The 24,299-nt window shown below is 39.5% G+C and overlaps 5 protein-coding genes across 6 annotated transcripts; 3 read left to right on the forward strand and 2 right to left on the reverse strand.

Moving 5' to 3' along the window:
- The first annotated feature begins 408 nt into the window (after positions 1 to 408).
- On the forward strand, positions 409 to 4,928 carry LOC115040995 (uncharacterized). The gene is made up of 10 exons (XM_029498219.1): positions 409 to 831; positions 918 to 988; positions 1,073 to 1,202; positions 1,397 to 1,545; positions 1,673 to 1,815; positions 1,917 to 2,082; positions 2,515 to 2,608; positions 2,723 to 2,801; positions 3,247 to 3,320; positions 3,420 to 4,928. The coding sequence occupies exons 2-10, from the start codon at positions 934 to 936 to the stop codon at positions 4,387 to 4,389; spliced, it is 1,860 nt and encodes a 619-aa protein (XP_029354079.1). The 5' UTR covers positions 409 to 831; positions 918 to 933; the 3' UTR covers positions 4,390 to 4,928.
- Positions 4,929 to 5,739: 811 nt separating this feature from the next.
- LOC115041011 (interferon regulatory factor 1-like) lies at positions 5,740 to 9,949 on the forward strand. Its single transcript, XM_029498247.1, has 7 exons — positions 5,740 to 5,914; positions 6,045 to 6,144; positions 8,182 to 8,361; positions 8,455 to 8,613; positions 8,695 to 8,747; positions 8,843 to 8,933; positions 9,110 to 9,949. The coding sequence occupies exons 1-7, from the start codon at positions 5,825 to 5,827 to the stop codon at positions 9,226 to 9,228; spliced, it is 792 nt and encodes a 263-aa protein (XP_029354107.1). The 5' UTR covers positions 5,740 to 5,824; the 3' UTR covers positions 9,229 to 9,949.
- A 2,105-nt stretch (positions 9,950 to 12,054) lies between these two features.
- On the reverse strand, positions 12,055 to 16,017 carry cdc42se2 (CDC42 small effector 2). Its single transcript, XM_029498271.1, has 5 exons — positions 15,953 to 16,017; positions 14,257 to 14,495; positions 13,642 to 13,743; positions 13,467 to 13,545; positions 12,055 to 12,758 (listed from the first exon to the last, which is right to left on the reverse strand). The coding sequence occupies exons 2-4, from the start codon at positions 14,308 to 14,310 to the stop codon at positions 13,471 to 13,473; spliced, it is 231 nt and encodes a 76-aa protein (XP_029354131.1). The 5' UTR covers positions 14,311 to 14,495; positions 15,953 to 16,017; the 3' UTR covers positions 12,055 to 12,758; positions 13,467 to 13,470.
- Positions 15,468 to 18,104, forward strand: nip7 (NIP7 nucleolar pre-rRNA processing protein). 2 transcript variants are annotated; one of them, XM_029498269.1, is made up of 5 exons: positions 15,495 to 16,216; positions 16,337 to 16,423; positions 16,530 to 16,668; positions 17,373 to 17,513; positions 17,602 to 18,104. In XM_029498269.1, the coding sequence occupies exons 1-5, from the start codon at positions 16,161 to 16,163 to the stop codon at positions 17,719 to 17,721; spliced, it is 543 nt and encodes a 180-aa protein (XP_029354129.1). In that variant the 5' UTR covers positions 15,495 to 16,160; the 3' UTR covers positions 17,722 to 18,104. The 2 variants fall into 2 exon arrangements, with proteins under 2 accessions (XP_029354130.1, XP_029354129.1); XM_029498270.1 differs by lacking the exon at positions 17,373 to 17,513 and having other exon boundaries at positions 15,468 to 16,216.
- terfa (telomeric repeat binding factor a) lies at positions 18,085 to 23,885 on the reverse strand. Its single transcript, XM_029498573.1, has 12 exons — positions 23,735 to 23,885; positions 22,673 to 22,768; positions 22,168 to 22,298; positions 21,881 to 21,967; positions 21,285 to 21,425; positions 21,060 to 21,181; positions 20,335 to 20,859; positions 19,735 to 19,857; positions 19,345 to 19,491; positions 18,853 to 18,935; positions 18,736 to 18,767; positions 18,085 to 18,565 (listed from the first exon to the last, which is right to left on the reverse strand). Exons 1-12 carry the CDS (start codon positions 23,883 to 23,885, stop codon positions 18,407 to 18,409), a joined length of 1,797 nt encoding a protein of 598 aa, XP_029354433.1. The 3' UTR covers positions 18,085 to 18,406.
- Between the last annotated feature and the right edge of the window lie 414 nt (positions 23,886 to 24,299).

The raw sequence follows: 24,299 nt of genomic DNA on the forward strand, positions 1-24,299 counted from the left end.
TCCTCTTTAGATGCACAAAAGGCAGAACATGAAGTTCATTTGCGAAATGCACCTGTTCTGCAACGTGTTTCTGAGCCACAGAAGATGTTCACATATCAGTTATATTCTGTATAACTATGACTGAGCAGAAAACAATGCGTGACGTCAGCACCAAGTCCATTTACTCAGGAAACTTATTCCACACTGGATTTTATACTTTCACTATCCACACACTGGACTTATTGATTAGATTAATCTCTCCATCTCTAAACGTCAGAGCCAGATGTTGTTTTTTTCCCCCCTGCCACATCCGGCTCATGGCTTTCCAAATATTTCTGAGTTTCTGTGTTCTTGCGTCACTCCGTGTTGGACAAAGTCATACAAGCGAATGCAAATGCAAATATGCAGTCATATCTGTCCGGTCGACAGCTGAAGAGCATGAAAACTAACAGAGCTTGACCTTCAGGACTGCGCCACAATTGTGCGTTTATGCGCATCATCCACCAAACCAAAGACTGAAACAGCACTCTTTAAAAAAAAAAAAAAAATTTGGTGAATTCTCTGAACTGAAATTGTGTGGAGATTTTTTATTTTTTTTATTTTTTTGTTATCTGTTTGTTTGTTTTTAATGTAAACACTTTTGCTGCCTGCTGTTTTCCCTGGAGTGGCAGGACTGAGACGCACTTCCCCCGATCTACTGGCGCAGTATTTCCAGTAACAGCTTCCCAGATCAGGAAGAATCTGGCATTACATTCTGCTCACGCAACAAACTCCGGCAGCTCCGACAGCTTGGGCGTAGCTCGGCTCACAACTTCTTTCCCAAGGAACCCGACCATTTCACCGTTTTAACAGGTTAAAAATCTGGAGTCGTGGACGCTTCCATTGTCGCGTTAGAGATAACGATAATTAAAAACAAATTGAATTGTGTTTGTTTTCAGGTCAGCTGTCGAAAAGATGTTTCTTATTCTGCTCGTTGTTGGGAGTGTTGCAACTGCGGCGGCTGTGCTTGGTAAGTGGACGTGTTTTACATTTTTTGTTTAATGGCTCACAATTTGATCTCACTAAATCTGAGGTGATTGTTGTTTGGGTGTAGGAGATCGAAATGAAACCAGCCTGAACCTGGACTGCACCAACGACCTGGATGACCACATGTTTTGCCAGTTTGAAGCGCAAAACTGCTCGGAATATAATTTGACTTTGGTGGTGGAGGACGATAAGACAAGGTGAGTTGTTGTTTCCAGTTAGAGCCCAGTCTTTGAAACAAAATAACGTATCCCTGAGCTGAGTTTTTACACTAACACGTACAATTTAGTTGAGTCACCATCTTATAGGCGATATTAAAATAAAAAGATGAAGGAGCCTCTGTCAATGTTCAGTATAATCTAAGCATGTTGTATAATGTCTTGTGTTCCCACAGGATGGAGCGGTGCATTCCCCAAACGTGTGAAAGCACAAAGTGTTGTTGCAAAATCAAAATGATCATTGTTATTTTGGAGTATCATATAGCAACTATTTGGAAAGAAGGAGAGAGCGTGGAGTCCAAACTTATCGGCATCAACCAGAGCAGTAAGTTCATTCTTTTCATTTATTTATTTTAGAAATTGACTATAAATCTGCAGTTGCAAGACACAGAAGGATCCAGCAAAACAAAAAGAAATTAGATAAAATAACCTTCTCTCACTTTGCTCTGCAGTTAAGCCCAAAGCCCCAACGCTCAAGTCAGTAGAAGAAGTCAATGGGAATTTTGAAGTCCTATGGAAAACAAACAATGTGGAATATTACCAGCCGATGTTCCAGACTTATGTGTTGTACCACAAAAAGGGAGACACAACAATGGTAGGAGTAAATTCTGCACTGCGAGGACATTGTCCCAGAGGTGTGGACGTATTGGAAGCATTTCATTTTTTTTTTTTATTTCTACATTTTTTTTTCCATAGGTGCACACTAAAGCTGTCCCACCATCTCTCCGTGGAAAACTGAGTATCTATACAATAGACGGCCGAGAATTGGAGCCAAGTACAACATATGTGGTCAGCGTGAAAATGCTCTGTTCTGAGAGTAACAGGTACAGCGACAGTAGTGAGGAAATGGAGTTCACAACCCGTAAGTATCACCTCTACAGTCTATCTACTTTTACAGTACAGTGTACATATGTATGCGTCAGCTGAATAAGAATATTAAAATATAACAAAACATATATTTTTGATACACTATTTACTGTAATTTAAATGTAGTTTGTAATTTTAAGGACCACAACCGACTATGACTTTTCTGAAATAATCAAAGATCATCAATCAGCTGTCACTGTGCTAGTTACACAGCCAAAAGGCTGCATTTGTGTCAAAGCTATTTTTAAAAAACACATTTTAAACAAGAAAAGGAAAGAATGTCTTTAATGGACATTATTGCTGAATCAGTTATAGTTCCTTTAAAAATTACTACATTATATTATTCTCTGTTAATTATCTCTCTGTGTTGTGACCTCTGTACAAAACTTGAGTGATTTTCTCGCTCACACCAAACGTTTATTCACAGTTGCTTCCTCTAAGATCTTACTCTTGGCTCTCATCATCGTCCTCAGTATTGCTGCAGTCCTAATCAGCAGCGGTATATTCGTCTGTTATGTAAAGTAAGTGACACAGATAAAAGACTGACAACCTCTTCTCTCTGTTCATCGTTCATTTTCTGTGCATCGTTTGTCATTTCACTGTTTTGTTTTGTTTTTGTGTACATGTGATCTTAGGTTGAAGACACAATGGTGGGACATAATTTCCAAAGGTCCAAATCCAAATCTTCATACAATGCTTCACTGTAACAAACAGGTGAGAGACATAGTGATATAAAATGGGACCAAAGAATTCTGACCAGTTTTTAGTTTTTATTTTACGTAATCACACAATTTTTTTTCCAGCAATAGACTCACAGATTCACTGCACCATTATTCAGTTACTTCTTTAGCTGTTTGTTTTCATTGTTACTGAGGAATTCAGAGGAGAGAGAAAGTTGCTCATTGCAAGCAATTATATTGCATTTGCATTACTTACAATCAAAACATCACAGCCTTGTTTGGCTGCAGACCAAACAAACAGACAAAAGCAGGAAGCCAGCTCAGTGAGTTTAATGAGTCAGTGCACTTTAAGGACTGCAGCTTTAAACCTTTCAAAAACATGAAGGAAACAAGTAAAAAAAATAGTTGGCATTGAATCCATTAGATTTAACCGAGATGTCTCAGAAGTGCTGTTTTAATGGCGTTCATTCCTGTTTCAGCTGTTGATGCCGGAGTCAGCCATCTTCTCCCCTGCCTGTGTCGAGCGTCTTGTGCCAGATGACAACAAACCATGGTGAGTGCGGCTGCATTGTGCTCCAGCATCACAACTCATTTCCTTAAGGATCGCTGCGTGATTAAATCAGTATTTTATGTGGCTCATTTCTCTGTTCAGGATGAAGGAGTTGCTCACAGACAGCAGCAGTGGAAGCACTCAAGAGAATAGTGGAAATAGCACTGAGTCCTCTTCCCTCAGTTATGCTAACACGGCATCCATTGATATCAAAGCCGGAGTTCAGGAAGCCCTTCTTAAAGCTTTCCCCAACATCAACCCAGGACCACATCCTCCCGCCATCCTGCCCACAGGACCCAACCATCAGAGAGCTTTGTTCTCAATCCCTGACAATTTTGGTGGTATAAGAGCTGATGATGACACGAGTTCTCAATCAACAGGCTTAGACAATAAAACCTACTCCATTCTCATTCCCAACTGCCCGCGCCAGACTGCGGCAGACAGCTCCGAAGTCAGAACACAGGTTTCTCTGGTTTGTGATTCTGATTACCATGCTAGTGAGGGTGACTCAGGGACTAATCCCAACCAACAAGTCCCACCTTGTCTGCCGCAGATAGTTTCGTCTCTAATGCCATCAAACATGTCATATCAGCCGTGCAACGCAGATTCTGGCCGATTGTTGAGCGCAGAAGAGTGTAGTTTGTCCTCCTGCTCAAGTGGCATCAGCAAAACATCCGGTGACGCCGCCTCCGAAGTTGAGCCTTGGACTGAAAGCTTCGATTCAAGGGTCAGGGGTCAGTTACATGGAAAACGTGACATGGCCGTTGTATGTGATGATAATCCCTTCTACAACTGTATGCCTGGTGGCTCATTCGAACTCCCCCAAGTGACTGACGATTATCAGGCATTTCAAAGTTTGGTGGAACAGCCTGATTCTCTTAACCCCGAGAAATGTGGTGAGAAGGAGGAACATTTGGACAATGGGCCACTGGATTCATCCACAAAAAATCCTTCAGTCACTTCAGGGTTCATGAGCAATGCGCAGGGTGGCCAAGGTTTCCCTTTTGGCTCTCTGATCTCTCCTGACCCGCCTACGATGGTAATCACAGAGAGTGGCTATCAAAGTATTTAATAATGAGTTTTCTTTTTTTATTTTTAAGAAGCATGGCTGAAGAGAGTAATGGTATGTTTGTGAAAATGTGAAAGAAGGATAATAATTTTCAAATTTGTAACAAATGGGCATTTTTTATGGCCCTTTTGAATTAAAGCAGATCCAAATGCTCCTGATGATGTAAATATTATACGACTGAACTGAGTTAACTCTTTCTGACTTGTCTTATTGCGTTTTTCTAAGAATGCTGTTCTTTCTCTTTTTTGCTGTTGAGTCGAAGAAATCAGTACTTCAGGATGGTGTACAGTTTTGAGATGGCATGAAGTGAGAACAGACTTTTTTTAATGTGTGCTTCCTAACAAGACAAAACAATGAGGCAATTCATGTTTCTGTATTTCAAATGACGCAATGTGAATAAATGGGCCTTGCCTTTCAGATTCAAGTCTCCATAAATCATGATGAATACATGTGTTTTTCAAAAGACATAAGACGTTCTGTGATTTTCAAGTTAATTTTAACAACCTGTCTGAAAGATTAATTAAAGCTCTTCCTTATCTTAAGCTGATCTGGGGAGTCATTACAGAAACAAAATGTTGTAATTTCTTTTCATTGGTTACAAATCTTTAAAAGTTGTGTTGAAACTGGCTGAACTCTGTCTGAAGCAACAATGATGCAGCTCTGAGTTTTGAAATTACTTCCTCATAGCTCTTCGCTGGAACCGCTGAGGTACTTCCGCAGAAAGACACACTACTGTCACCCAGCAGACGAGCCTGTCATCCCAAGTGAGAAGTTCAAAACAAAGACAACTTAATCAGTAGCAATCTTAATTCTTTCTAATATAACAATTAAAAACAGTTAGCTCTGTTAACGGAGGCTCACAGAGATGATAGTTCTTTCACTAAGACTTACGTGAGATGAGGTTTATGTGGCGCAGTGGACATCTCACATGCAGTATCAACTCTGCTACCATCTGCTGGTTTTGTGTGAAAACGCCTCAGTGCTCGCACAAAGCCAAGAAAGATATCATCACATATTTTAATGCTGCTTTCCATCAGGGTGACGCGCATGTGCCAGGATTAGATGCAACAAACCACAGCTCTAATGACTGTGATTCACTGGTGTGTGCAGCTTTATAAACTCAGCTTACGATTAAAAACCTGTGCAAAGACGCTCTGTGTGAGAGAATATCTTCAGTCACACTGAGGGAACTTTCTTTATCTCACTTATGAGGAGTATAGTATTTACGGTGCTTCCTGTAACTGGAGGAACCACTTAAGGGATTGTCCCAACTGTGAGGCCTTTGATTGGAAGAATCTAAGGGAGGAGCAAAGGTCCCAGAGTAACCTTTGATTTAATTTGAGCTTATAATAATTCTTATGTTGCTGCTACCGAAACTGTTGTTTCTTACCAATCTATAGCAGACACCTCTGTGCAAATCTGACACTTGGACCTCAGCATGCAGGAACCAGGCCGGCTGAGGCTGAGGCCGTGGCTGGAGGAGCAGATTCAGTCTGGAAAGTATCCAGGAGTCAGCTGGCTGGATCAGGTAGACGTCTCCATCTCACTCTTCAACCCAAACACACATACAGATACCTTTGTGTGCAAAACACTTTTCCTGTCGAGAGCGAGTCAGTAATGTAACCAGCTGAATGCTATTTTCCTGTACTTTGTTCCAGTCAGCACAAGTCTTCCAAATCCCGTGGACACATGCTGCTCGTCATGGCTGGAGTATCGACCGAGATGCTACACTTTTCAGAAGCTGGGCGATATACACTGGTAGGAGCCCCACATGTATACGTTTGTGACTTGTCTGCTCCATCCGCTGCTCTTTATGTACAAATCTTTGCCTGATACTTTTCATGCTTTGAGAGACATGTCAAACTACAAAAAGAAAACAAATACTTTAGACCTGGTGTCAGTTAAAACAGGTTTTACTGGATCATTGTTAAATTAATTACAATACTGGTTGAATAATCATGGTCAGAAAAGTGTATCATTTATTGAATTTACACACTTAAAAAAAAAAAAAAGATTTATAGATGTTACCTAAAATCAAAATGTCCATTTTGGAAATAAATCAAGCATCAACCATCCTCAATGAAACTCGACCACACACCTCCTACAAGAAGAGCAGATGTGGTTGTTCTGTTCAGTAATTGACTTTCTGGATTTACAGCATTCCTCAGAACTACAAACCCGGATAAAATCCGCAGTGGATGCCAAATAAATCTAAACATTATCAGGGAGGATAGCTAGCAGACGAAAACAGATTTATGTGTAAAACCAATACATGCATCTCCCTGTAATGGCAGTTCATCCCAAACTGAGCATAAAAGGACGAAAGCTGAGAACAGTGGGAAAAAAACACTCAGCTCATTTGTAGGACCTTTCTGACCCGGTTGTAGCCAAAATGTCTGTTTTATAAATGTTCACGAGATTAAAACTCACCATCAAGCACAAATCAAGACAGTAATGAAGATATCTTGAATCTAATTATTGCTTGTAAGCAGTGTGTTCTCCTGATGCTGTTGCTTCTGTTTACATGGGTGCGCGCACACACACGCCCTCAAATGCACATTCACATAAAATCACACACGTATAACCGATGACATATTTCTATCTTGGGAAAGTCACGGTTTGTGACTGTAGCTGCATCACATCACATGGGAAAGTTTCAGTCCAGTTGCTTTGAATGTAGCAGGCAGATCATGTTGCAGTCAAAGTTCAACAGGACAGCTCAAAAGTCATCAAGTTCAAAGTAATATCATCATTATTATTATGACAAACAGAAGAATAGTGAGCAGAATTATTTAAAAGTGAAGGTTTGAGGAATTCAAATCATCTTTGACACAAACCTAAACTAATGGCCCGGCCTGCTGATCTTTAATGGATTGTTTTAATGATTTATGACAGCGAAGGCTGATGAAAGTGTTGAAAGGGGTCCAAAGCATACAGCGTATGAGCGGCCAATCGCGTAGCTGTAAAAAAGATTTTATGCTAGTGTCTTTTTGGGAAAATTCAAAACTTGTGTACACAGTTAATGCATAATTTCCCTGAATGACATAATCGTATTCATTTACAATCATATACCTTCAACTCACGCAGAAACTTTTTTTAAACCAGTTATACATTTGAACAGACAGTTATTAGCAGTTACGTATAAAGCTTTATAAACCAATTAGCGATATGTGTCATCAAGTGATTCTTTTGTTTTTAGACAAGGAAATCGTTTTCCTGTGGACTTTCGGTTTTTACTTTCAGACTGCTACATGCAGAAGTTATGCTTATCTGAAAAATTCAGGCTTGCCCCCAATTTAGGCCCTTTTGTTGGAATGGAAAAAGAAGAATTAAATATTCTGACATTTACAATAATGTCCTGTTTTTTCTGAACTCGAGTGAATTGACTTCTCACTTTGTTGCAGTGAAGAATATAGTTGTGTGTAACCACAGATGCCACAGAAGACACCTCTGACCACAGCCAAGCACAGCCATCAGTCACGCTGGGTGTGGTCAGAGGTGAAATTGGCTTGAAACTCAAACCAAGCTAGCCAGCGTTAGGCGTTCAGAATCGTTGCCACCTAATACAGACACTTTAACTTACGTCATCATTCAGCCCTGAAATATTTACTCATCTGATGCAATAACTAAACAAACTCCAACTTTTTTTTGTGTGTCGTTATCAGCATTCATATCTAACCCAGTTACTATCTCAATTCATGAACTACTGCTGACGTTCGGTCTTGGAGAGAAGAATGTCGTTTTTTGATGGAGGTATAATTCATAACGACGTTTGGCTGCTCTTGTCCACCTCAGGACGGTACCGTCCGGGCAAAGACAAACCAGATCCCAAGACATGGAAAGCGAATTTCCGCTGCGCCTTGAATTCCCTGCCGGACATCTGTGAGCTGCAGGAGCACAGCAGGAAGAGAGGCAGCAATGCCTACAGAGTGTACAGGATGCTGCCCAGCACACAGACACACAGGCGCAGGAGAGGTACCTCCTATTTATCATTTCAAAGACAAACATATTTTTAGATACAATATTTTCACAGTGCTGTCCCCCCCCCCCCCCCCCCCCCTCCCCCAGGGCTACGTTTGAGTAGGCCCAAACAAAGACAAACAAGCTTAGATGACAACACGTGCACTGTGCACACTTGGCAACCCACAACAACAAGAACTGCTTCAGACACACCGCAGAGGGTGGAAACCCCTGCCAATGACATATATAGCAACACACAAGCATATGGTGAGTGGTCATTGTGGAGATTTATTCTAAAATGTGCTGCGTCTTCCCTGTTAGAGGATGACTGTTGCTGTTTGTGTGCAGGGATGTGGGAGGCCAAACCTGAGGACCAGGAACAAAATGAGGCCGTGTTTAAGGTACCGCACCCTTAACTTCCTGACACACTGACCAGATGCAGTGAATCTTTTCTGGCTGAACGTCGTGTGGTTTGCCCTGTTTTCTTCTGCCGTAGCTAGTGGACCATTTAGGCAATGCCGACCTCTGGAACCAAACTGGGGAGCAGAGAAGATGGCGAGCACACACACTATGGGATCACTGGCACTGTAGGGCACAATTACTGTAAACGTAAACATGCATGAAGTAGCTTATAACTATATGTTCAGCAATGAATAGGTATGCAGACAACAGAAAAATCTAGTTTTAGTTGCTCCAGAAAGCAGCCAAAATCTTTATCTATGTGGTGAATGTGTGACTTTTTCGGTTGTCTTCTGCCGTGCAGGTGCTGGCGATGCTTTCCCGTCATCTCCGCACCCTGAGGGCTACACTGACCTTTTTGGTCCAAGCTACACCAAGGAACTCTCTGATTGGACCGCCAACCAGCCGTCACAGATGTCATAGCTGCGCACCAGTTTGTGTTCGCCTACTTTCTCTCAAAGCTTTCTTCAGCTGTTTCTCTGCTTAGCTGGCCAGTGACTGACAGAAACAGGAGAAGGTGAGTGGACAGATATATTGCTCTGTCAGTCAGTCGGCCGGTCTTCCTCTCCGCTGAGTTTGCTGATGAAGATCCTGTTCCAAGCCAAGCTTCACCTCTGTCATCGTCACTTGGGTTCACTGCCTTCAACACCCTGAACTGACACCAAGCTCACATCACGGCTTCAGTGTAAACAGATATCGTTTCATTTCAGTGTTTTAGCCAACATGCAGTAAAATAAAGTACAGAACCTGGAGCCAGTAGAAGTTGCTTTCACAGATAGTTTTTTTTGTATTTATGATTGGAGTTAAAAATGTATTTTGTTTTGTTATTTTTGTCCATATATACGTGTTAGTGTGTTATTCTCATAGCTTTTTGAAGATTTTAACAATTGCATACTGTATTTTCAGTTAATAAGAAAACTGAGTGCAATTTGTATTGTATGTGTGATAATGTATAAGTTGTTCTGTATAGAATCCTGCATGAGCAAAATGTAAAAGCCAGTGAAGACGATTATCTCCAAAGGCATGAATATGTAATATGTAATATTATGTGTGAACTTGCTCAGTTTTAACAGATGAAAAAAAAAAAAAAAATTAAAAGTCACTCATCTGTTTGGATGTGTTTATGTGCATGTATGTTTCAAACGGTGGCATTAGAGGTAATAAGATAAAGTGTCACTGGTCACGAAATCTGTCCGATAGGTAGATAATTAGTCAGTGAGTATAACAATAAAAAAATATGCAACATAATAAATAAATGCAGCCACAAATATATTGAAGTGTCGATCCCAGGCTCCCTGGGATGTGATCTCATGAGATCAGATCCCTCTGGCCTCAGAGGGGGGGTGACAAGTTTCACAATGTCATCCCAGTTACACGGGCACGCCTCAATATCAGGCAAACTTTAACTATGCCTCCTTCATAATCTGCTCATGACTCCACCCATGTCAAGAGGTGCAACAATAAAACGTTTGCACAATAACAGACAGGATGGTATTGTCTAGTTTAATAATAATAGAAATATTTTCCTGCATTGACAATGACAAGCTGTACTTTCTACTTTAGGTGTGATTTTGTGGGAGGATTGTTCTCGTATTTATGCGCTGCTACTTTCAATTAAGTGGATTCTGCCCAAAGGTGAAAATATGGAGCACACAGTTGGTGAAACATCAACAGATAACATTTATTTCTCATTATTTACTCTGAAAAATGCAGATAGATGAACTTCCCTCAAAGTGGGAACTACATGTCAGGCAGATCCTCAGAGGGGGAAAAAAATAAAAAATCCAAATTAAACACTGTTTCAACCTTACCTTCCCTGTAATGATATACAGGAAAGTAACCCAAAATATGTGAACCTGAATACAAACAAACCGTAGAGCCAGTCCTTTTATGTTATGTATTTACAGTATTATGATAAAAAAAAAAAATCAAAATATTTCCTGTGACAGAAATTCCAAAATTTAAAAAAACAAAACTTGAAGTCACATTCAACCAGTCCACCAACACAGCCTGCTGGTCATGTAATATACTGCAATCCCATTATGGCTGCACCTGCACATCGAGTACTACAGCATTTAAACCCAGAGCAGGAAAACAAAAACAAAACTTGGTCTGCAGATATGTGGAGCTCTTGTTACAAAGCAATTTTACTACAGAGAACATTTAAACAGAAACTGTGACAATACTTCATCCTGATCAACCACATTGTTAAATCTGTCAGTGACTGTTTAAGGCTGGGAAAAATAATCTGGTACTTTTTCTCTTGCCTGGTACCAACACCAAATATTTAATTCATGAATAGTTAACAATAGCACTCATTTAACATCAATCTACACAGACTTTTCTTTGACTTAATAATACATCACATTCTGTTGTTGAATCATTGAGTGTACATGAAGGACAAACATTCGTGTGTATTAACAAATCAAGGTCTGCTGGTTTTCTCCACACCTCTGAAGCCTGGTGCAGAAATTTGGACTACATATGACGATACGAGGGGATGACGGCTGTACCAGGCACTCGATGAAAAGAGAACACTAACTTTAGCCTGACCACTAATACAACTGACAATCAACATAAGCAAGCATGAAAAGCTGCGTTTACTTATCCCTAACACAAGTATCAAAAAATGATCAGAATCGGCTTGCAAAAGGTGTGTAAAAGAAATTACACAAAGTATTCAACTCTTAAGTGAAAGTCCACATATGTTTCGTGTTAAGTGGATTTGACAAAAATAAGGGTGACATCACATGAGAACATCATTTAACACTGAAGCAATGTAACTGCAAACACCACAGCAAAGGCGAGTCATGTTATGATGAATGCATTATGAGAAGCCTAATCCACTTTCAGGGAACAAATATTTGAGCTTTCCGTAAAACATGTGGCTATTTAGGCCTCTTAGAGGGGTCTGCCAAAACGGGAGATGAGAGAAACTGGCACAAGACACAGTGAGAAAGACAAATCTTCCCCGAAAAAAGGAACAGCAGCTACAATGAACCAACAGGGAGGACGGCACAATTGTAAGTAAATTCCAAAGATGACCCACGTTTGCGGCAGTGTTTGCAGTGCTAGTTGGGTGACTGAAGTTTACTTCTTGATGTACACCCTTGAAAAGCAAAAAAAAAAAAACAAAACAAAAAAAAAAAAACACCAAAAAAAATGATGCATATAAAAATATGAATCTTTTTGAAAGCACTAAGCTACAAATCACTCTTTTAAAACAAATAATGAACATGACTTCAGAAGGCAGATTAGGAAGTTCATAGTTTATTAAAATTCTATATGGTTCAATCTAAATGAATATATAAAAAAAAAAAGTTGAAATCAATGCAAAAATTCTTAAGCGTGAGTGTACAATGTATGGTCCAGTGTACTCTACTCGTTTCAAGTTTATTACAAAACAGCAATCGCCAACCCTGAAAGCAACTCAGAGAATGATGAGTATTTTTCAGAATAAAACATTGAGCGTATCGCTTTTTGCCTTTTTGCTACCTGCTACCTGTCCTTTGATAAACCTCTGAGAATAAAGAAGGAAACTGAATTTTTCAAATCTCCAGTGTGGCCCAGCCACCATGAGGTCCGTTTAGAAATCAGATAATAAATACAGGCATCCAATGGGCTACAACAGCAAATATTTTTGAAAATATTTTCCTCATGCATACACACAAGCATACATCTGACTGAGATTTATGAGCTTTCTAAACCCTTTTATCTAATCTTAACAGTGCAACAGTATGGCAGCAAATGGATAGCAGTGCTTTCATAAAAAAAAAAAAAAAACAAACAAACAAAAAACTAAACAAAAACAAAAGGAATGGAAAATAAAAATATATACAACATTATGGAAAAGCAGTAGTTTCATCTTTTGGTCCTATGTCCATTACAGACAGAACTGCTTTTTGAAAACGGTTCCTCATATCAACAACAGTAGTTTCCACAAGACTGTAGGGCTGTGGGCAGGAAAGAAGGGGAAGACATGTTAAGATGCCACTGAGAGGTGTCACAATTCACACAATTTCACCATCAAATCTAAATCTGAACCTGACTGATCAAAGTTTGGTGAGAAAATAATACAAAAAAAGTCATTTTTTGTGTTTATTATTGTTGGACTAAATGAGTTCAGGGGATTGTAGAGTGACAGGATCCAAAGTTGATGGGTGAATGCAACCATGGCAACATCCAGTGGGAGTGTCAAAACAATGACATGGTGCATTTTTAATGGTTAACCAATCACCTGGAGCAGCGTTGAAAGCCATGCTAAAGGCCAGTGTTGAAACAAAACGGAAAAAAAAAAAAAAACTAACTAATTTAAAAAAGCTTTCATTTCATACTCATTTCACTGACAGCTGTAGGTTAAATATGGGAAGTTATTAAAGCTATTCAAGAGGAAGAAGGACATGAATTCTGTCATGCAGGAATTAATTCCATCGATGACACTTGACTATATATGGCAATGCATAAATATGTGCTTTGGGGCATTCCACAAGTTTTCTTTTTAAGCCACACAAGCCAACCTCACTGCTGGTTGTTTCAGTGTTTACAACCTTTAACAACACAATGGGTCGAATAAAACATAACTGGGATGAGATCATTTTAGGTAATGAAAACACTGTGGTGAAATATCAGTTCCACAAAAGGGATGAAAAAGCAACTCTCACCTTGTTACAACTGTGAACCTTCAGATCCTCCGTGAGCGTAGCCCCCTTTAGATTTCATCTGGGCCTGAACAAGGTCCACCTAGAGACATTAAGGTAGAAAAGTTAGTTGACTGAAAACTTGTAACTGCTCTTCCATGTGGGCTGAAGTACTCTGAAGAGAAGACCATAAACCTACTGATGCCAGTCCGAGGCCCATGTCCCCTGAGCCTACATGCGTGGTGTGAACAAAGTTTGTTGGCTCTCCGATCATGGAGCGATCAATTCGCCGCCGCCGTTTCTGAAAATAAAAATCATTCATTAGTATTTTATAACATAGAAAGAAGCAAAAACATTTTTAAAACAGAAACTATTCATGTTTACTTTTTAAACAAGACACAAAAAGAGTTGACCTGTGCTGTGGAGCACAAATTAGGACAGAGGTCATTGTATGTACCTTTATCTTATCTGACAGTAGCCAGACAGGCTGCCTACAACAAGGCGTGACAACTAATTGCTGACTGTCACGATAATTAACCTTATTGAATCTAAGAAGTGTGCGGAGAACACGGTCACTCAAAAAATGAATCGTTCAGAAAAAGAGGCTGTAGTCTGTATTTTGTAAAGCAAAAAGAACCACAATATTAACATTAACATATCGTTTATTTCTTTATTATTTGAGCAAATGTAAGCTGTTTTGGGCCAACTCTGTTTAAATAGACAACCCATGGAATTTTTTTTTTTTTAAAGGCGTCCACATCACAAAAAACAACTGAGTAAACCAGGTTGTCTTCCATGTGAATTTTGTACTTACCGGTTGTGGCTGCTCTGCAATGCAGCAGCTGAAGCAAACCCAGAACTCAGTCATTCTGAGGATGACGAAGAAGCCACAGCAGTTTCCTCTCTCAGTTCAGACGTCTCTCTGCCCGTCTTCCTGTTCAGTGCAGCCAGAACCACAGACACACAGGAAACTGATGACAGTCACACGCCACTGGTTTCTGTGGGGTTCTCCGTTGGCACACGAACTGTTCTCTCAGTACAGGGCAGCACAGTCTTGCCAAGACATACCAAAAAACAAACAAACAAACAAACAAACAAAAGCATATTAATAAACGGCTGACATATTATCAGCCATTACAATCACAGTTATAACCTACATGTACACTTTTGTTTTGTTTTTTTCTATTAGGCAGCATTGGCCCACACATAATTACGTCAAAAATATTTCTCTAGTCAGGGACAGTTGCGTACATACATTCCTCTTAATGGATAAAAACTTTTACTTAAAGTGTTTTGCCATAGGTTTTTTTTCCCCGAGACTGTTTTTAAATGATTCTTTTAAAAAACGGATAAGAAAGCTGTTGTATAAATGCAAACATTTATGTATTTTGTGATATGGTACAGGTCTCAAAATAGAGAACCAGGTCATTATGTATTTGGGTACTGGATCCTGGTTTTTAAGGTTAAGGTTTGGTCGAGCAGTTAAGAGTGATTGGTGTGTTTCACTTTTCCTTTTAACGCTTGTCTCTTGAGGTAAACAAATGAGTATTTGATTGTGACCTTGGACACGATTGTTTATACCTTGATGAGGTCTAAGATTTGGCCATTAACAGCACATAAAGCAACCTGAAGCATTATACGGCGAAACTACAGTTAAGATCTGTGCTGTTACTTCATAACTCCAGCCTGAGTAATGTCGCAGGCCTAAACTGACACATTTACTGCATGTTTGAAGGGTGTATCCATCTGTTGGCATGCTCTGAGCTCAGCTGCACAGTGTAAGCTGCAGAAGTGTTGCAGTTGCATTTATAATTTCAGTACACATCATCAGGGAATCCAATGCTTTAATGAAAACACATGAGGAGCCAATCCTTGCTGTCAGGCATTAGGATGTGCCAAATACTGCGAGCTGGCTGCCAAAGTAGACTTCCTAATCTGAACTGTGACATTGAACTGTCAATGAGCATTAGAGGAGCAGCACACAGGGCTGTGTCCTGACCTTACCGACAGCTGAAGCCCGTAAAAGGATCACTCACTCTTCACCCCGATCGCCGATTTGAACGGAAGCGGTCGGTATTTACAAACAAACGGCAGTTATGTAACTTCGCAGCGCTGCGGCAAACGCTCAAGTTACGGCCGGGAGCGGGTCGGTGTGGCTACAGACGGCGCCGCTCCCTCCGCACCCAACCCGGCGCCTCCGAGCGGATTTCAACGGGAATAATTCAACTCGAACCAGTGTTCGGCACTTATCAGCCGCTAGCAGAGTTAGCTCCGCCGGCTAGTTTGGCCAGCGCGCTAACGGCTGCAGCTCAGTGTTTTTTTTTTTGTTTTTTTTTTTCCCCCACTGACAGCTAGCTAACCAAGCTAACCGTGCTCGTTTCCGAGAGAGGGGCTTCAATGTTCAACAAAAAACGGAACGTGAAACACACTTTTGCTGCCGTTTGCTGTTTAACACTGATATAACACACATATTTCAGGTAGTAATTGTAATTTAGAGAGGATGGACCTACCGGATGGCAGCCGGCTAGCCGGAATAGAAGCGTACGATCGACTGGAAAGCTAAAGAACGTAAAAAAAAAAAAGCCAGGAAATGCGCTCGCCGATTACGTCACTCGACTTCCGTTCTGATGGCATGACGACTTCCGTGTTGACCCACGTTTTCGTGCTGGGTACAGGAGACGCAGCTAATCGTTGCTAAAGTTGTTTTAAATTGTCAAGATGAGGCCGCTAACGGATGAAGAGACGAAAATAATGTTCGAAAAGCTGTCAAAATAGTGAGTGAATGCGGGAAGACGTTGTTGCTTCTCTTGTTGAGCTCCAGTTAGTTTTAATAATAATGCATCGCATGCTTGCTTGTTAGCTTGTGTGTAACTTCTCTGATTTCTCTAAAACAGCATCGGCGAAAACATAAAACTACTGGTGGACCGACCTGACGGTACCTACTGCTTTAGGCTCCACAATGATCGTGTGTACTACATGAGGTAATCTGGTGTAACTGGGCATAGATGGTGCCTTAATTACTACACAATATTTACAATGTTACATTTGGTAGTTCATGCATCATGCCGTGTTCTTCATTTTCCACAGTGAGAAAATTCTTAAATTGGCCACAAACGTTTCCCGGGACAAGCTCGTATCGGTGGGAACGTGTTTTGGAAAGTTCACAAAGACCAACAAGTTCCGGCTTCATATCACAGCTTTGGACTTTCTGGCTCCCTATGCAAAGGTGAGGTGGACATTGGAGCATCCCATTCAGGATTTGTTTATTTGCACATTTTCGTCCTCTCAAAAGGGGCCAGGAGAAAACAGAGAAAGAGGGTGCGCCCTCAGTTTGAATTAATGCCAAATGAAGAGCGACATGGCTGCTGTGTTTGCATCTAACGATGAAATGACGCAGATAAAATTGCTCATCAGATCCTGAAGAGTTGGCCGTCAACAATCAGTCCACAAGTCCAGAAACACTCATTTTGTCAACCCGTGCGTTAGTTTTCCTGAGAAGATAGCAACTTTGAGAGAAATGTGAGAACAGCGGAGGAATCATTTTATACACCTGTTCTTCCACCATATGAGAACATTTTCTCCATTAAAATATATATTATTTTTAAATAGTAATAGTTTGTTGGAACTTGGTCAATAAGACAGGCAGACGGGATTAATTAGGTAAACCAGGTTTAACTTTGAATTAAACCCAGAAGCACCATGTCACTGACTTCAGTATAAAGAGCTGGTTCACGTTTTACTGAAAGCTGTAATTTAGCCATGCCTACTCCGTTGGGCTCCTCTGGGCACCTGTCTTCAAAGATTTATGTGGAACATGCAGCTAATGTTTGTGCACATTTTTTCCTGGTTCCATTCTGTCTTGTCATCTTTTAATCACTGCTGTTAGTAAGTATGTATGATTGACATGCTGCATCCCCATCATGCCTTCAGTTCAAGGTGTGGGTGAAACCTGGAGCAGAGCAGTCCTTCCTTTATGGAAATCACGTGCTGAAATCTGGACTTGGGAGAATAACTGAGAATACAATGCAGTACCAGGGAGTTGTGGTCTACTCCATGGCTGACATGCCTCTGGTAAGTCTTGTAACTCCGGTGTTCATTAGTTAAGTAGTTTTAGACAGTTCAACGCTTGTAGTTTGTTAAAGTTGTGTTGATTCTTCAGGGATTTGGAGTGGCAGCCAAGTCTACGCAGGAGTGCCGGCGAATGGACCCCATGTCCATTGTGGTGTTCCACCAAGCTGATGTGGGAGAGTTCATCAGGAACGAAGACACATTAACATAAAGCTGCATCGTTTAAAAGGACTGTCAAATTCAATTTTTTTATTATCCCAGCACCAATCAGCGAAATTCACACGCAGAGCGGTGGTAGGATATAAACACTGGGTATGAAGAAAGTCACTTCAGCTAAGTTAAATCTTCTCAAAATTATGCCGGATTTTTCTTTTCTGATTATCTTTTGTAAATGTCAACTTTCAAATAAATCCATGTCTTTGTATGTACTAAGTACCATTTCATTTTTAGTTTGCTTGCTACTTCAGAGGCAGCTGCAATAAAAACTCATGTTACCAGTAGAAATACACTTGACACAATTTCACTTTTTAGGAAAAAAAAAAAAAAGAAAGAAAGAAACATCTGACAAGTTGAATTGCTGGAAAATTTATTGAACTCACTAACCCAATAAATCTGAAGAAAGACATCAACTTATAAACTGAATCACTGAAAATGTATAAAACACACTATTCTGGTAAACTTTGAGTGATGCAAAATGTTACAAGTTGGATTGCTTAAAATATATTGAACTCACTAATCCAATACACTTGAAAGACATTTGACAAGTTGGATCACTGAAAGTGTACTGAACTCAATCCAATGAACATTAAGAGATGCATAATCTTGAAAATTGCTTTGCTGAAAATATATTGAACTCCAATGAATTTAAAGTTTGGTTATTTGAAATATTGACCCTCTCACACCATTTTCAGCTTAATCATTGTTCTCCATCTGTCCTTTAGGTTGACGTTTGTTCGGCCATTGAAGTTGTAATATGCCTTTATTTTACCCCAGTTCCCCTCACCAAATTTTTTGACTCCTTCTCTTAACTGCTGTGTCTCACTCTCAGTCCATTTCTGCAAAAGATCAGAAAGACGTGGTTTACATTTTGCTACTATAAACATGAGTCCAAAACAGAGCAACGTTATTTTTGCTGTGAAGTTGATCGAGTCAATCTTAGACTTTTTCCCCATCAATTACCATTTTAGTTTTTTCTCTTTAAATCTTGAAAATGAGAAATCCTTACCCTCTTCCTGTGACCTGAAATGGTGGTGTCTCCTGTAGGAAAAAAAAAACAAAACATCCCAGACATGAATAATTTTCTTAACAAGCTTTGAACATAAGTATATATGCGAAATGTCACCTTTATTGTCTTTGGAGTTGAAATATGACTCTTCATCGCTCCAGATTTCTTTACCCTCCTTTGCATTTTTGTACAGTTGTTTCCTGTATACAAGAGCAAAGTTTGTTTTATTGTTTGGCACTCTGAGCCATAATGCAAATTTATTACGACCTATGAAAGACAACATAGCTACGTGTTAAATCATTTTAATGCTGTTAGTTAACTGTAATGAAAGTAATTTTGGCCTGTTTGTTATGAAATCTCTTAAATATCTTCATCCCTTTTTGATTATCACATTTTTAAAGTTCTGTCATCAAATTATGTACTTTATATTTGACTGTAAGATGCCAAAATATGGAGACCGTCAAATTTATATCTAAACCACATTAATTAGAAATAAAAAAGTATCCTCTAGAAACAAGCTTGCCAATTCCTTTATAGTTTTTGTATTGACTGAATCCATTCACTACAGCTGAGCCAGTCCATTCTTAGCAAAAGCTGCAGTTCACCAACCATTTTGAAATGGAGGGATCTTTTTCTTCAGCAGGTCCTTTCTGTGGAGTGGAGCTTGTCTGAGGGACCGGATGAGATGATGACAAGTTGGATGAGCTGTCCAATGAAGTATCCACAACACAAATCCCATCTGAAGTAACCGAACTGCTGTATAAAAGTTTGACAAATGTTATCAACCTTTCAATCACAAACTGACACTGCGTGGTAAGATGAGCTGAGTCAAGCATTATCCAGAAGGATGGAAGAAAAGAGGTGCTTTGGCTAAAACTGACATTTTCTCAAATTCAGTACTCTAAGTTTTAAGTAGCATCAGACGTGAAACCTAAACAAACAAGTCTACTGATGGTTTGAGCTTCTTAGTTCAAGCTTGGTTTAAGAACATGTACTTACCTGCATGTGTGTGGACTGCTGGACTGGTTAAGGCGTTTTCTCACATGAATTTCATTCTTGGCCCGTGAACTAGTGGTGTCCTCATCACTGTCTGTTGCCAATTCTGCCTTACTAGCTGAAGCTCTGCACAACAAAATATTTTTTTAGAGCAATACACTGACAGGACAACAAGCAACCTACTAATGAGCTGCACTATAGACGAACAGGTGTTAAAAACCCATCTCATCAAAGCCTGTGCAAAATTATTATTTACCATTCAATAGGCATAAAGTACATATACATTTGTTGTAGTATCATGAGAATAAAGTATTGTGATGCAGATGATATAGACTTTTGAAAAGTTGCTGTGTAATTCAGTACTTGTGCTTTGGTTAGGTCTGGTTTGTGTACACCTTTTATGACTTACAAACAAATAAATAAATATACATATAAATTAATTAATCATACTAATTATTTCAGAACTAGTATTATTATGATGGCTGTATTTAATTATTTTGCCATGATGAAATATCTGGTTGTACTTTCATGCACATCGCCCAGGTGTTTGCATTATGCTCAGATGACTAGTGCATTTTTTTTTTTTTTAATATATATATTTACCTGGTAAACCTTCTGTTTACTCGTCTGGGGAGCTTCCGTGAGGGTTTGGTAATCTTTGTGTCTGTTAGTAAGCTCTGTGGGTTTTTTTCAATGGATTCAGACAGCGACTGGGGCAAGTCTTCTGTTCTGACATTAGTCTCTACCTCTGGTGAGGCTGTTGAACACTGTGAACTCGGCTGGCTGTCTGGCTCCACCACAAGCTGCGCTACAGTGTAAAGGAGCGTCTTCCTCATTGCTGATGACAACTTTGAGAGTGAACCTGCCGGTGTTTGAGGAGTTGTGTGTGTTTTTGCTGTTTGGTCTGCTGGGGAAGCTTCTATTGGGCTGCCAGAGTCTCTCTGGAACCCTCTGTCCTGATTGGTGGCCTTCTTGGGTATAGGTGACAGGCGGAGGGAAATGTCTTCTGTTCTTTCCCACTCCTCTTTCTCCAATTCTTCCTCCAGCTGTGCGAACGTTTTCATACCAAAACTTGCCAAAGCCTTGTAGGCTTCCTCCAGCTTTGTCCTCTGGATAGTTGTACGTTTACTGGAAAATAAGAAAGAGACAAGAACGTGCTTCAACAGGATATATTTACATCACATTGATGACATGGGTAGAGACAGTGTTGCCTTCTGCATTATATTAAGGAAGTAAGCTATAATGCAGTGGGGAATTTAAAAACTTAACAGTAATGATAAGCTTCTATAAAACGAAGGGAAGTCAACCAAGAGAGAGAAAACATCTACCATGGCAGCAATGGGGTAGACATTTGAGGCGCTGAGGATTGGCACGGCTCATCTTGCTCATCAATTCCAGTTGCTTTGGCATCTTGTTCACTAAGCCTTTTATCAATTAGCTGTTTTGCCGCCTTAGAGACATATACAAAACAAAAATATAAAATAAATATAAAAAGACATTTACCAATAAACAACAATTGTTATATCTGTCCTTCAAAATGACAGTTAACATACCTTGTGCAGAAAAGGAACACTGAATGAGCAGAGCGTCTGGCAAAAGGCCAACATCTCTGCCTTGAACTGGCGGAAGTCCATTAGCTCAATAACTTCGTGCATTTTACTCTGCTTGCTGATGAGACTCAAAAATACAGCTTTCTGAGACAGAAAAAACAACTTCCTAGTCCAAAGTATTGTTCATAATTTGCACTCTATAACTGAACATATGATTTAAAAACAGCTGCTTCATCTGCTGTTTGAAGGTAGCATTGTATAGCACATCAATCAACAAAATCTAACTGTGTCATCTATACAAACACAGTACTAACTGGTCATACACAACATTCATCTATTTTTGCTACCACAAAAAGTATGAAGGATGGAAGCTTATTCACTATTGTTCATTTCACTACAGGACCCTCATCATAAGACACCCTGACCATCACTAGGCGAGGAAGGTCAACTAGACAGCAGGTTCATTACCCTCAGGTACTAACCTGAGGGTGAAAAACATATGAATGTAGTAACAATAAAAGCGGAAGTTAAATGTTGATTTGAGTCAGGGTTGACAGAGCTGTTGATGACAATGTAGTCATTTGTGTTACTGAACTTACTTTGCCTCCCATAGTTTTGGGAAAGTGTTTCTTCAGCACTTCCTTTGCCTTCTCAAATTCATTATTTTTAATTAAGATCCCCACCATCTAAATGCAGAAAAAAAAAACCCAACACAATTTTTTAAACAAAGCTGCATTAAATTAAAAACTGCATTTTGAAAGTTAGCACACATGCAGTGGAGAGCACATAAACATAACTGTTTGTATATCTTTGTGTTAATGGTGGTAATATGTGACTCTGTGCTTAAAAAAATGCTTGGGAGGAAAAAAAAAAAAAAAGTCCTTACCATCTCTTTAACTGAAGTGCATATATTTTCAAAGTCCTGCTGTGGTATATTGCATTCCTGGTTAATTTCCTGAAGTAAGAGAAGAGCCGACTCCAGAGGGGTTATAGATGGATCATAATCAAATGACAGATCTGTAGGCAGACACAAAATAATATTCATTGGAGTGTCAAGCTTATGTGTTAGTAGGACTGAATTTACATTCAAAAGAAAACTGCTGGAATTGGTTTTGCAATTTTACTTACACTTTTAAGATAACAGAATGCAGAAGTGACATCTCCTTTTTGTTAACACAATGGAAAATGTCACATTATTGTGGTATGTTGGATTAAATCTGTGCTTGCTATGAATTGCTTAATGCAATAGATAATTTTTTTGATAGGAAGCCAAATATTGATTATATCTCATCTTAATATGTGCATAGATTGTAAAGGCTACACAAATTGAATTTCCAAAAATATACATGGTTCACAAAGCGACAAAGTGACTGCATTGACACTGATCGTACCCAGTCGTTCCCCCTCTATAATGCGTGATAGGAACTGCAGTACTTGTATTTTGGCCGGCATGGTATCGGTTGACTCCAAAGGCCTCGCCAAGACACCTGTAAAAAGACAGTGAATAAACCTATCATTTCTTACCAAAACACATATATAAGTAAATAACTGAATAACACTCTATTCTAATCCTACGCTGTGTGGACTTAATTTCTTCAATAATAGATGTACATCCGCAGTGCAAGAGGGAGCACTACGGCAGGCCATTCATCCCAAAAGGAATCTGACTTTATGAGACCTCTCTGTCACTGCAATAAAAAAATGTGTACATCTCACCTTATCTTTACCACTGCCACTATATATATTCTTATATCTTCTTCTATAACTATGGTTGCTGCTGTAACAAGAAATTTTCTCATACGTGGAAGAAATAAAGTCCTCTCATCTTATCTTATTAATAAGACAATAAGACAAGCTCTCACAAAAGAATTATGTACAAAATGTCTATCATGCCCATTCTCTGTTTATGTGAAAATATTTAGTAATCCACATAAAATGCTTTACAAATCACAGGATTTAGCAAAAAGTACATTTTACAGTTATGAATGTTCAAGTGTTTGAAAAACCTACATGAAACATGTACTCCTGAATGCATCACAACAATCAGGCAAGCGCAAAATAAATATTGGATTCAAAATATGAACATACATATCAATATAACAACTGTAACTACATACTGCAAGGTTTTAAGTACATTTTACATTTTCAGAGTCTTTTAATATCGAGTTGGATGTTAATCTGGTTGTTATTCCAGTTAAAAAAAAAAACAAAAACAAACAGACAAAAAACTTCTTTAGTTCGATAACTTAACTAAAAAACGGAGCAATTGTTTGTTGAACAATACAGGGTCCTTCTCCCTTCATGAGTTTGGCTGTCGGTGAACATAAACCTCGACAGGAAGCACGAATAAATGAATAAATAAATAAAACAATCCGCCAACAAACGAGCTAGCTAAACCAACCAAACGGCTCGGCGGGGAAGAAGCTGCCGGACGGAAGTGCTTGTCTACTCACCGTTGAGGACATTTCTTATGGCACAAAAGTTTTTATAGTGGTCATTTTTAAACGACTCTAAAGCCAGAAAGACGTAGTAATCGACCAGCCATCGGCTGACGATGCTCTCGGTCACAGTAGCCTGTTCGCTAGCAGCCTTCCTTGCCGCCATATTCAGACGTTGTGAGCGGGGACGGCGTGGGCGTTTATGCTCTGAGTTTGGTCTGTCAGGCAGAGCTTCACATAAGGAGACGAGTGACTCCTCATGCTGATCAAAACTGAGACATATACGACAGATACTGAAAAAAAAAAGTTTGATATAAGAAACTCCTGACTTTTTTTTTTTTGTGTAAAAGATACCAAGTTTCCTGCGAGCCCAAACTTAGGGGATAATAATTACACACCATCACTGTTTGGCAGCAGCCCCCCCCCTCCAGTAGGACGGTGTATGTGTGTGTGTGTGTTTGTGTTTCTAAATTATTATTATCCGGTTTATATACACAGCTGAATTGTACAGTGTAAATATTTTTGTATTCTATTGTGTGTTGCAGTGTGTCTTTTATGCTCATTAACTCGCTGCTGACGA

This window comes from Echeneis naucrates, chromosome 3, assembly GCF_900963305.1.
Source record: "Echeneis naucrates chromosome 3, fEcheNa1.1, whole genome shotgun sequence".
NCBI lineage: Eukaryota > Metazoa > Chordata > Actinopteri > Carangiformes > Echeneidae > Echeneis > Echeneis naucrates.